Source organism: Condylostylus longicornis, unplaced genomic scaffold (genome assembly GCF_029603195.1).
Source record: "Condylostylus longicornis isolate FDR11 unplaced genomic scaffold, ASM2960319v2 ptg000085l, whole genome shotgun sequence".
Taxonomy (NCBI): domain Eukaryota; kingdom Metazoa; phylum Arthropoda; class Insecta; order Diptera; family Dolichopodidae; genus Condylostylus; species Condylostylus longicornis.
In genome coordinates this window covers 233313-246327 of record NW_026578053.1, presented here as the reverse complement: position 1 = coordinate 246327, position 13015 = coordinate 233313, and the positions used below count along the sequence as shown (strand labels likewise).

General features: G+C 22.1%; 1 protein-coding gene across 3 annotated transcripts; it reads right to left on the bottom strand.

The window, feature by feature from the left end:
• Positions 1-276: 276 nt before the first annotated feature.
• LOC129613670 (chitin deacetylase 1) lies at positions 277-12403 on the bottom strand. Of its 3 annotated transcripts, none has more exons than XM_055527826.1 (6): positions 12370-12403; positions 11906-11985; positions 7010-7145; positions 6255-6385; positions 1634-1783; positions 277-1562 (listed from the first exon to the last, which is right to left on the bottom strand). In XM_055527826.1, the coding sequence occupies exons 2-6, from the start codon at positions 11955-11957 to the stop codon at positions 403-405; spliced, it is 1629 nt and encodes a 542-aa protein (XP_055383801.1). In that variant the 5' UTR covers positions 11958-11985; positions 12370-12403; the 3' UTR covers positions 277-402. The 3 variants fall into 3 exon arrangements, with proteins under 3 accessions (XP_055383801.1, XP_055383800.1, XP_055383803.1); XM_055527825.1 differs by lacking the exon at positions 12370-12403 and adding an exon at positions 12124-12355; XM_055527828.1 differs by lacking the exons at positions 6255-6385; positions 12370-12403 and adding exons at positions 4938-5050; positions 12124-12354.
• Between the last annotated feature and the right edge of the window lie 612 nt (positions 12404-13015).

The following is a 13015-nucleotide window of genomic DNA, read 5'->3' as shown; positions in this document are numbered from 1 at the left end:
ATTTACATTAAATTTATTACGAGAGATTATAAAATTAAAAATTAAAATTTATGAAGAAATTTTTGATTGATTTATAGATAGTTTAATTCAAATGTCATTGATTTTCAATAAAATCTTATACATGTGATGCCTATAGATATGCAAATTTCTTTAACGAAAATGTTATACATATAAGATTTATTGGAAAACATTTTCAAATGAAAGTCAGATTTATAAAAGAATAGCACTAAGCTACATACATATATAAAGAAATAAAAGATAACAGATTTTAGAGTGCAAAATAAAAAAAAAAAAAAAATTAAACAAATTTCAAAAATAAATCAGACTCTCGGTGGAACTATCTAGTTAAAAAAAATCTTTTCTTATATTTTTATATTATAATTTTTTTTTTCTTTTCAATATCTATTTTTTAACTGAGAATCCATCGCCAGTAGGATCCAAAATCCATGGATAATTATTAGGACATTCCATACATGTGAACAATCTTAATGTTTCACCGGGTAACTCTCTGGTTGTTAATGGGCATGGATTTGGTAATGAACAATATGGTTGACCCTTAACATCACACTTTTCTTTCCATTCTTGGAAATCTCTTAATGAATTTAATTCAGTTGGATTTTGCATCCATTGAATAACTTGTAACATTGTTACAAAGAATACATCATTGCGTGCTGATAACATTTCTTCAATAAATTTAATTAATTCTTCACGATATTCTTTTTTAGATTTTAACCATGATGCATGGAAATTTAAACCTAATGGAGCACGATTGCTATTGTAATGGCGATTGAAATTGTGACGTAAAAGACGACCGAATTGTTCACCAGATTGAATATTAGAACACGAGTCAACCATATGACAACCTGGAAGTGATTCATCAAATGTTGGATCATCACGACGATCTAATTCATTCATAACCATTTCCCAAACTGGATGACTACGTGATGGGCAATTATGTGCATTACCGTTACATTTATGTGGCATACGGAAATATAATGTATATGGCCAAATTGGTACACGACCTAATGAAGCTGTTATTGATGCATCATATACGAAAAATTGATCAGCCATCATTTCAAATTGTTTATTACCACCAACACGTAAATATGGAGCACGCATACCAATAATTGAACCATCAGTAATATTTGCAAAACGTTCAATAATTAAACGAGCACCAGCCATTTCAGCTAACCAATCATCATAACTGCCACCAGACCAATAATTTGGATCTTCTTTATGTGTTAATGAGAAGACAGATATTTCATGACCTCGACGATGTAAATCTTGTACAGCCGAATAATTTGTATATTTGTGTGATACAAAGAATGTACCCTTTATTGAACAACCATTTGGATTTTGACGTTGTCCGTTGAAGATATCTTCATATAGATCAATATTATCAACATTTACAGCTCCATTAAAAGTGATTGTTATCATTTGAGGTACATTTTGTGGTTCAATACCACCTGGAATACGTGTACCGTCAGCAGAACAGAAACAATCTGGTAGAGCACATTGTGTTGGATCACATTCTGGAGCGCGGTTTGGATCATCGTCAACCGCTATAAATTTATATTAGTTATTTGTATTTTCAATATTTAAATTTATAAATGTATTTTTTTTATATACTTACAGCAAGCATTTTCGTCTGATTCATCTTTACAATCTGGTTTTCCATTACAGAATAATTCTTTGTCAATACACTCACCATTACCACATTGAAGTTTACCTTCCGGACAGACTGGTTCATCTGTTTTGAAGTTTGGTAAAGCTTTTCTTGGTTCTGTAGAGCATAAATAAATAATCTGATCAGTAATAGATTTTTAAAATTCCGTTTGATTAAAAAGGCAAAACTTTATTTTAATAATACACATATGAAAATTAAAGAAAAAACCAAAAATAATTAAAGTAATAGTTGAATAAAAATCAGTGCAAAGCATGCAAACAAAAATTTTTGTTATAAATTGTGATACATAATGGTGGTGTGCCAAAGGATGTGAAATTTCTGATGTTTCATTACTTTTTTATATGTAATTTTGATTTTTGTATCAAAATATTAAAATAAGCGAAATTCTATTACAACGCGTGTAGTTTGTTGAGGGAGAAATCGCTCACAATTTTTTAATTATAGAAAGGATAGAAAAAGTTCACAATAAGTTATGGATTTTAATTTTAATTTTGACTTGTTACAATTTTAATTTGAAAAATGATTGCGACAACACGTTAATAATAATTTTAAAATGTTTGATTTTGAATTTGGATAATTGTACAAAAAAATTAATAAATATGCAAACTTATTCGATAAATTTTTATAGTAGTTTCAAAAAAATTGTTAAGATAAAAAATTGTATTTTGAGTAAAGTGAGATAAAGTTTAAATTTAATTTGGAAAAAAGAAGTTTGCAATTTTTTAAATTTTTCATAACTTAGGAAATAAAATTAAATAACTTAGGAAAGATTTAATTATATTTTGGTAGAGTACGAATAAATAATATATGTACATGTTTAAATTATAGAGAAAAATTCAATTGTGAACAAAATTAGGATCTATAAAACATGGATAATTTTTATATTATTATTGTATACTGATAGTTAATAAGTTCAAAGTTATTATTAAAAGTTAATTACTATTAACTATAAAGTTCTATTTATAATCTACATAATTATTAATACATTGAAAAGGGTTATGATTAAAATAATATGAATTTATTGACATGATGACGAATGCGTATAAAATATTATATCCATATTCTAATTAAAATTTTGATTTATTAAAGTAAATAAATTTTATTGTACATACATATGTAATTAATGAAACTCAATTAAAATATTTTCCAAAATTTTATAAATTTCACAGTATTTTATTTGATTATTTTTAAAATTTCATGTTATGTTTCATAAATGTAATAAAAATTGACATATGACATGTGTTAAATAATTCACAATGCTGCTGAAGTTCAATACATTGTTATTACAATAAAATTTATAGCATATAATTTAGAGTTATAATTCTCTTTTAAGTTGAGAGAAAAATTACATAAATTACATATGAAATTAAAGAGATTTTTTTATTTAGTACATTTAATTATATAAAATGAGAATACGTCATTGTGAAATTTCTTAAAAATTAAATAAAAAAATACATTTAACTATATTCTATGAAATTTTAAAATAATGAAAATATTTTAAATCTATTTAATAAAATTAGTGAATATTATGTTAATGAGAATGAATATTGATTTAGTATTATATATTATTTTTTTATGTATGTGTATTTATGAATTATATTTAGTTGATGCATGTTTTACATATTATTATACTAATTAAATTATTTTTGATACCTAATAAATATAAAATTCGCATGACTTTGTCGTCAGATTATTGCTAAAATTTCTTTCTTAATTATATATTAATTTTTTTTAATATTTTGATTTCAAAAATTACAAATTTATGATATATTAAAGCCCTAATTTAATTGTCAATTAAAATTAAAAATTTTTATATAATAATGATTAACTATTGAAAACTGTGATTTTTTCGTACTAGACATAAAGGTTTTTTAACATCGAAATAAAGTTAACCTATGGAGGTTAGACATAGGAGTACAACTTAAATGTATGTATACATATATAATTCCAGTGTATATTTAAGGAGCAAAGTCAATTTTCGGTCTTTTTGATTAGATGTCAGTATATTAGGCCGTTTCATAAACGCAATATATCACGATTTATAGCGAAAACTGCGTGATATTTTGGTTTATAAGCAAATGTTGCTAACCTAATTTGTTTACAAATATGTAAAATTTATAAACAAACATGAGTAGTGCAGCTAAATCATATCAACTGTTTTGATTTTATAGAATAATCAAAAATATTTTGCACGTTCAACATGTTATGCGTTTGGAGTATTGCGTTTCGCAGTTATTGTTTCGTGGTATTACGTTTATGAAAATGTCTATTCTTCGTATAATTAATAATTTTAAATTTAACAATTATAGTAGGGCTATGAATTAAAAAAATGATAGTACTGAAATATCATTTCGACATTAGAGGTATTTTTCTATATTTCTATATTTTTGTTGTGATGTCATTTTGCTGTTACACTATTTAATTTCAATATTTTTTTCGAATTCAGTTGGATTGATTTGTTGCATGTTTTTTTTTCATAATATTTTTAAATCCTTTATAACTTAAAATAAGGAAAATAAATAAAAAAAATTATTAATTTGTAAGTGATACGGTGTAATCCCAAACCAATTTAATTGTCATTATTTTTTTTTTTCATTGAGAAAATACATAAAGTTGAGGATTTCTTAAAAATAAATTAACGCTGATTAATTTTTTTTTAATTTAAGTCATAATTTTTACGTTTTTCGTTTGGCTTTTTAATGCAAAACAATTTGAATTCTTGATCGAATTTTCCTCAAAATGGAGGATTTAGGCAATTATTGAAAACAATTTTATTTTTACATATAGATATGTGATATATTCATGTATGTGCATATATTTTAGATATTATTTTAGTAAGGTAATTATTATTTGTTGTTATCGTAAAATTTAAGTTTATAAATAAACAAAATCGAAAAAGTAAAGTGCAGAAAAAAATTTGACATTTTATTGTTTGAAATCCTCAACCAATTCGTTTTTTTTTTTTGTGAAAAAACAACCACATTTTAATAATTTTTTACAAAACTTAGTTTGAATTTTTAAGATATCTACTTAAAAAAAAACAAAAACTATAATAAAATAAAATTTTTTAAACTAAAAAAAGCCAAAATAATACTAAAAAAAAATAATGTCAAAGTAAAAAAATAATCTACAAAATTGATTTTTTATTTTCTTTTCTTAAAGTTTGTTTTTTTTTTTTGCTGGTATAAATTTTTTTTTCGTATTTTTTATCTTATTTAGTTTTTTTTCTGGTTTTTGGTTTGAGACTTACTTTCTTTTATTTCACAATTTGTTACTTTTGCTTTCCAATCACACGTCTGTTTATCAATATCGAAGGCTAGACCAGATGGGCAGGTAATTTGCTTAAGTCCAGATCTTGTACATCTATATAATTTATTATTATTATACAATCATATTTATATAATAAAATATGTATATTTGTAATGCAAAACAGCATTCATAATATTATTGTTTATTTTGTGTTGTTTTTTGTTTTTTTTTTTTGTTGTGCTTAATTTGTTTGAATATTTTATCTATTGAAACAACAAAAGTAAGTGTATGTATAATAAAAATAAAATTTCTCTTCTTTGATTTTGGAATACAGAAAATATTAAATACTTGAAAATTTGACAAAATTAATAATCGATGTATTTCACTTTTTGAGTTTTGTCCTCAATCCCTGCCAATAATCGATCGTAAAATTTTGATTTCATTTTTAACGATATTATATACATATGAATGTGTTTGGAAAAATGACAAATACAAGTTTATAATGGAACATAAATGTCTAGACTATGATCGTAAATTATGACATAACCTATTCACAATAATATCATAAAATATTCATATTAGTTAATGACAATTTTTGAAACTCTTCAGAAGTGTTTACACAATGTGATTTGTTTATATGAATATTTTTTATATTTAATTTTAATTTTAAATTATTATATTCATTGTTCCTACCTGTACTATATATAAGTATGTATAATATTTTGTAAGACGTTTTCATAAATTATAATTTATATTAACATATGATTGAGCTGAGATATTGTGATGGATATTTTTTTTTTGATATTTTTTAAGCAGAAAATATTAGAAAAAGTTTTAAAAAATATGTAAATTTAATGATCAATAAATATATGTAGTTATAAAAATAAATATTTTTTTATTTTTTTTTTATTTTTTTTTGCCAGAAATATAATATATGTATAAGATTGTTATATGTATGTCATAAAACATTTAAGTAAATATTTTAATAAAAAGATTATTTTATTTTAATATTCATTAGATGCATTGTTTTTTTTTATAAATTAGTTGCATATATATATATATAAAAAAAGTAGTTGGAAACCATTTAAAAAAAAGGAACACCAATCACAAAGTAAAGTAAAAAAAAATTGAGGTTAGTTACACACAAACATTAAAAAATATATATATTTATATATTTCTTTTTTTTTTATTTTAATCCTTCTTTTGTAATATATATCTATATATATAAAGTTTAGAACTTGCCAGAAAGCAAGATTTTTTTTTTTGCGGCAATTAAATAGAATGTGACCAATTTGTCTTTTTTCTTTATCACACTTACTTTCTTTTTGATCACAATTTGGAACATTTGCTTTCCAGTCACATGTTTGTCTCATAATATCAAACGCCAAACCAATTGGGCATCTTACTGAAGCTAATCTGGTTATTCCATTTTCACCAGCATTGTCGCATCTAATTAATTATATTTTATGCAGGTTGGAATAATAATTTTAAAACAACAAAAAAAAACATTTTTTTTTTAAAGTACAGAAAAAAAAAGCATAAAGCAAAATATTCTTTTGGAAGTGAAAAGTTTTCTTTTTAATTTTAATGGAGATGATATTCTACGCTAAATTTTAAATTCTGATTCTTATAGAAATGCATAATGCATTTTGAAAAGTTAAAAAAAAATAATTATGATAGGACATTGAAAGATAATAAAAGTATATAGAAATTCGATATTGAAAATTGTTTATACATATATATATAAAATATATAGAAAGCGAAAGAGAAACGTATATACCATATATTAATTAAATTGTTTAAGGATTTTCTTTCTTCATTTTTTAGCTCTTTTAATTATTTTAACTCTAATTAATTTATAACAAAATGTGAAGAAACTGCGAAAAAAAAGAAGTTTTCAATTTAAGAAAGCACATAATTGTAGAGGACGTAAATCAGTTTTAAAAACAAGATTTATTTTTTTGTAAAGTAGTTCATATAAAATTTAATATAGTAAAAATTAGTTGAATATTAAAATAGTGTTGCATATGTTTGAAATTTTTAAATATACATGTGATAGTTTGTAAAATTTACCTCACAACATCCCTACAATCTCCTTCTGTTGTTAATCTAAAATATTCATCCCCTGGACGATCTTGACATAATTCATCAATTGATGCTTGTTCACCTTCTTCATCGTCTTGTCTTTTGACACGTTGTGCATTTGTTGCTGAAATAAAATGAATAAAGTAATATTAAATTAAATTTATAAAACAAAAAAAAAAAATAAATTTCAAAAAATATAAAATAAATACATATCTGAAAAAATAAAATAAATAATTTAAAGATCCGGTTTGAAAAAAGCAAAAAAATTCTACATTCCGTTGAATATATTAAAAAATATTTTTGACACAATTTTTATATCATATTGACATTGTTATTATGCTTAATGTATAATCAACATAATAGTTTAACCATTATTAACATCATTATAATAATATTAATTTTTTGTATTTAACTTTTACTCTGCCATTCATACTCGTATGTGTGTATATATGTATATATTACCAAATTTGATAGCGCAGTAATAATGATTGTTTTTTTCGTATTAAAAATTTATTTCCATACCACTCGTATAAATTAAAATTTTTATAACAAAACTTGAATAACTAGTATATTTACTAATTCAAAAATGCCGGATGAATATAATTAATTTTTTTAATTAAAATGCTACTCTTACATTTACCTACTGCTGGAGTAGTTTTAGAAAATTAAAAATTTATTTGAAATTAAAATAAATGATCAATTATTTTAATACTCTACTTTCTATTTTTATGTTAAGCTGAAATTGCATTTTAAAATGATAATGTCAAAAATAATTGCTTTGAATTTTTTTTGACAGTTTAATTTTCAAATGCATTCTTAAATCAATGTGTAATTTTTTTCAATATGTCATATTTCTTTGCATACAAATTCTGATTTAGCGTTGAATTAAAAATTATTGTGAAAGTTAAAATTAATTTATTTGCAAGCATTAGATTGATAGAAATTCTCATAGCAAGAAGAATACAATGTATATGGTCACGAAAACATTGTTCTAAATATAATTATATTTGTATACGAATATTACGCCAAGTAGTCGACTTCAAGAAATTTTATAAGAATTTAAGATAAGTATAACACAAGCATTTAATTTGCCATCTTAAAAAATCTGTTACGTAGCGTTTACACATAACACATTTCTCTGATGAAAATTTGATTAAAGTTGAAGGTGTATTTGTAAAAGTAGTCGGATTTTGTTTTATAATAAAAATAGAAGGTTGTCCAATTCTTATCAAATAAAATCCGTGAACGATGACTTACAATTTTTATGTTATGTCAATTTATACTTGTATATACAAAATTATTGCATACTAAGTTGAAATCTGTTCTAAAAATCTGTTTTAAGGAAATAATTATGAAATTATTTAATCAATAAAAAAAGAATAAAAAAATTGAATAAAACAAGAATTTCAATATTTTTTTTTATTCTTAGAATATTTATTAATATTAATTAAGGAAAAATCTTTTGCGATTTCTAGTTAGCGACTACTTTTTTTAATACGATTTTTTTTTATATTCCGTTATTATAAAGTATATGTGTGTATTTACTAAAGTTATAAAACCAATCCTAATTTTATTGATGCCACATTTAACAAAAAAAAAAGTCAATGTAAACCGGTTTTCCTAGTTTCACTTTCATTTCATTCAAATTTGTATTTAGAAGGGGGTTATTACCATAAACTAAAGTCTAGAACAAATTCATATATTTTTAATGCTAATAAATTAACGGTATTAAAAGAGATGAAAAAAATCTCTTTTTAACTTAATTAAATTAAATACATTTAAAAATATAGGTTTACAGGTAAATATTTGTACTTTAGCAATTAATTATAATTTGTTGTTGCTGATTGTTTAATATTTCCCTATTGTATGTGAATAAAGAAGTTCTGATCATGTTGATAGTTAATTAATAATTTTGAAAAAAAAAATTTGTAATTAATTTTTGACAGATAAAATTTAACGAGAATTTGAGCCAAACTACACCATCGATCAGCCATTTATTTTTTATAAATTAGGACAAAAAATTAGTTCATTACCTGCGGCAAAGTTATTATTCTATTTACTTTACTTATAATTGGATTAGAAAATCATTTTTTGGTAACTTATAACCGCGAACCGAGAGAGACTTTTGAATTGGTAAAAAAATCATAAATTTTATTAATAGCAATAATGAGCTTTATTGTTAAGAGCAATAACGAAATCCCGGAAATCTACTTTTCGATCATACAAACTTACTAAATTTCTTTAACAGTTAAAATGATTGCAGTAAACATATCTCTTTGAAAAACTTTAAAAATATTTAAATTAATCTACAAAATAGGGAAGGGAAATTTTTATAATATTGGAAGGAAATATCCTACTTTACAAAGTATTGATTTAATATTCTCGGAGTTGAAAAAATATCCGCAAATAATTGTATTTAATATTAGTAATAACAATTAATTAATAATAAAAAACCAAATAAAATTCTTAAAAGATGTGGTTGCTAGACTTCCGTAAATTAAAAACTTTGTAACATTGTTGATTTGATCAAATTATTTTATAAAACGTAAATAATACCGATGCACTCTTATGCGTTAAACATTAAAAAATGTGCATGCTTTAAGGAAATTAAGAAATATCTATGTGTATATATATATAAACAGTATTAATTTTTTATTAAATAAATTTAAAATATTTGTTTTTCTTTATATTAAATAACAATAAATGCGGATTACGAAAACAAAATAGTAGGCAGTTTAAATAATAAAAATCTGCATGTTATTTGTTTTTTCTGAAGAACCGGTTACTCTTTTGTTTTTTTTTCCTTGCAGTGTGCATAATCTGAACTATGAAAATTTGTAATAAACAAGTATGTGTTTTTATGTGCAAGCATTTATATACATAATAATACATAATAAATACATAATAAATAGTAATTTAAAAAAAGTAACTTTTCCTTTCAGGTAAAATATATGTATGTAGATATAGACTAATTGAAAATTGATGTAAAATAAATAAAAAAAAATATTTTGATTTTCTGTTGTGAATAATACCAGTTTTTATGGTTTAATGTTGTGTTCAAAATTTTATGGTAAAACCAGCAAAAAGTGCGAATAGTTAAATTTCGTATAACACCTATTGTATGCAGAATATTTTATATGTGGGTTGTACACCTAAAGGAAGATCATTGTAAAATCGTATATACAAATGTTTTGCTAAAGGAATCGAGTTTCTCAAAATTTAGAAAAGTTTTAGTGATATCAGTAAAAAATGTTATTATAAGCAATAAATTATAATTGTATATGAATAGTATTCAAAAAAATTAATAAAAACATCTTTTTCGAATACAATAAGGAACAAAATATTCAAATTTCTTCTCATATAATGTTGGTTATAACAAATTGAATTTTTAAATTTTTATCAAAATCATTATCTACTTTTAGGGGTGTTTATAATTACGTAACACGAATGCGTGTTTAATTTATATGAGTTCTATAATGAACATACATCAATTTTAACTATTCAATATTAAAATTAACAATTTTAAAATATATAATTAATTACAATGTATAATCTAAATATTTCAACGTATATTAAGTATATATGATTATGTGGAACCTTTATGTAAAAAAGAAAATATTGTAGACTCGTTACAATTTTTAGAGTAAATATTTACGGTAAAACAAGTTATAACACCTGTGCTTATGCAATTTTTTTTTAAAATATTTATGTGCAATTAAATTTTTTTCTGCAATTTCATTGAATTCGTGTTAATAGCTATTATATAAATTAATTATATATAGTGAACATAATTTTACATAATAAAATTTATTATTGTGTTAAATTAGTTTTGTTTTATTTTATATTATGTAATATTTTTTTTTTCATAAAAAGGCTATGTAGTTTTGGATTTCGGAAATGTCAAAAAAAATATAATTAATAATAATAATAAATTTTAATTTCTTCTCCAAGTTATATTATGCCTATTTTATTTATGCCTAAAAATAAAAATTGTATTTTAGTGAATTTTGGAAAAAATTATTTGAATTAAATATTTTCTTATATGTATAATAACCGGAAAACAGTAAATATAAATAAATATATATATATATATATATATAATATATTTATACAGAAATCAATAAATCTAATTAATAAATATTATTTTAGATTTTGTTTTTCTTTATTTTCAATTATTTTGCTAATAAAATCACAATATATATTTATTACTATATCGTTAATTTATATTTATACAGATCGGTAATTAACTGGCACAATATGGTATTATACATTTACTTATTATATATTATAACTTTTACTTTTTATTGTATTGATCAAGGTTAAATATTTTGTATTAACATTTATGAAAAATAATAAAAAAAAAACTTCTTTTTATTCCACTTAAAGAATTTACTATATATTATCAGTGACGTGGCGCCCAAACATGTTATATAAATTAAATTTGAAAAAAAAATTAATAATAAAATTTTGTTTTCTCTTTTGTACTTGTTTTCCTTTTTTTTTCTTTTATGTTTTCAAAAGTTTTCAAAATTTTTATTATTAGTATTGGTTCACAAAAATTCACTCCAAACACTACAAGGTTGTGTAATCGTTATATTTTTTATGCAAGAATTGATTAAATAAATTTTAGAATTAAAAACTGGTTTCTCTTCGATTTCACTATTAATTTTCATTATTTTATTGTTATTTTTTGTTTTATAATTTTTTTGGTTTAGTCCTTAAACTCGATTTTATTTTTGGTTTTTATTAAAATTAAAAACCGGATCATCAAATATATTAATTTTATTTATACATACATATATATTTATTATATATAAAATGTATATTAAAAATTAAAAAAAAATAGTAATAAAAAAAAAATATAAAAATATAAAGGACACTTACCAATTGCAAATAAAACTAAAAATAGACTAACTGACTTTAAAACACGCGCCATCTTGCGTGTTATAAGTTAATTAAAAACTCTAAAAAATTAATAAAGAGAGAGAAATAAAAATGATTTTAATATTTTTAATATATTTTGTTCTCATTTAAATATTTATAAATTTCACTTATTTAATGAAAAAAAAAAAGAAAAAAAAAACCAAAAATAACATAATTACAATTTAAAATTTTTTTTTTTTCAAATTCTCCTCTTTTAATTTTATATAGTATGTATAGTAAATGAACTTTCAGGTATGAGGTGCAAAACAAGAATGAATTCAAAAAACTTATTTTAAACAATTATAAATATATATAAACAAAAAAAAAAAAGAAAAATAAAATTTTTTTTTTGTTTTTGAAAAATTCCTCTCTTTTTTTTTCTTTTTTTTTTTTTCTTTTTGGGCTGAAGAAGTGCTTGAACTTACAATCAGCACTAACTTATGACACAGCCACACTTACACTAGGTGTTGCCCACTGTTTTTGGGTTCTATTTATTAAGACTTTCACAATTATTATCGGTAGAGGGAGTATAAAGCATACTATAATGTCATACGATATATTGATATTAGTGTCTCTATATAAAAATTTCAAATTTAAAGAGGTAACCATACGAAAATTTTTTTAAAAACAGAAAAAAAAAGCAGTAATAAAAACATTTAAAAGATTTGGTTTTAAAAGAAAGAGACAAAAAAAAAAACCACAAAAAAAAAAATAAAAAGAAAAAAAAAATCAAACAGAAAATGCAACATTATTTACCCACTCTTTTTCAATATTGTTTTGTTGTAGTTGGCATACAAGGTACTTTTTGATACTCACAGTGTCGTGTTTTGGTTTTTTATTAAGGTTTGGCAAAAACATCATATAATTTTTCTCGGTATTTTTTTTTAAGGGGAAATTACTGTTACCAGTTTTTTTTGCTTTTCATTTGGATTTTAATTTATTTATTTACATTGTTTGTTTTTTAGTAGTGTCTATATATATATATGCATGTATATACAGTGATGCTATATATTATTTTCACAATAAACCCATATTATAAAGACGTAAGTATGTAAGTATACCAATTTTTAT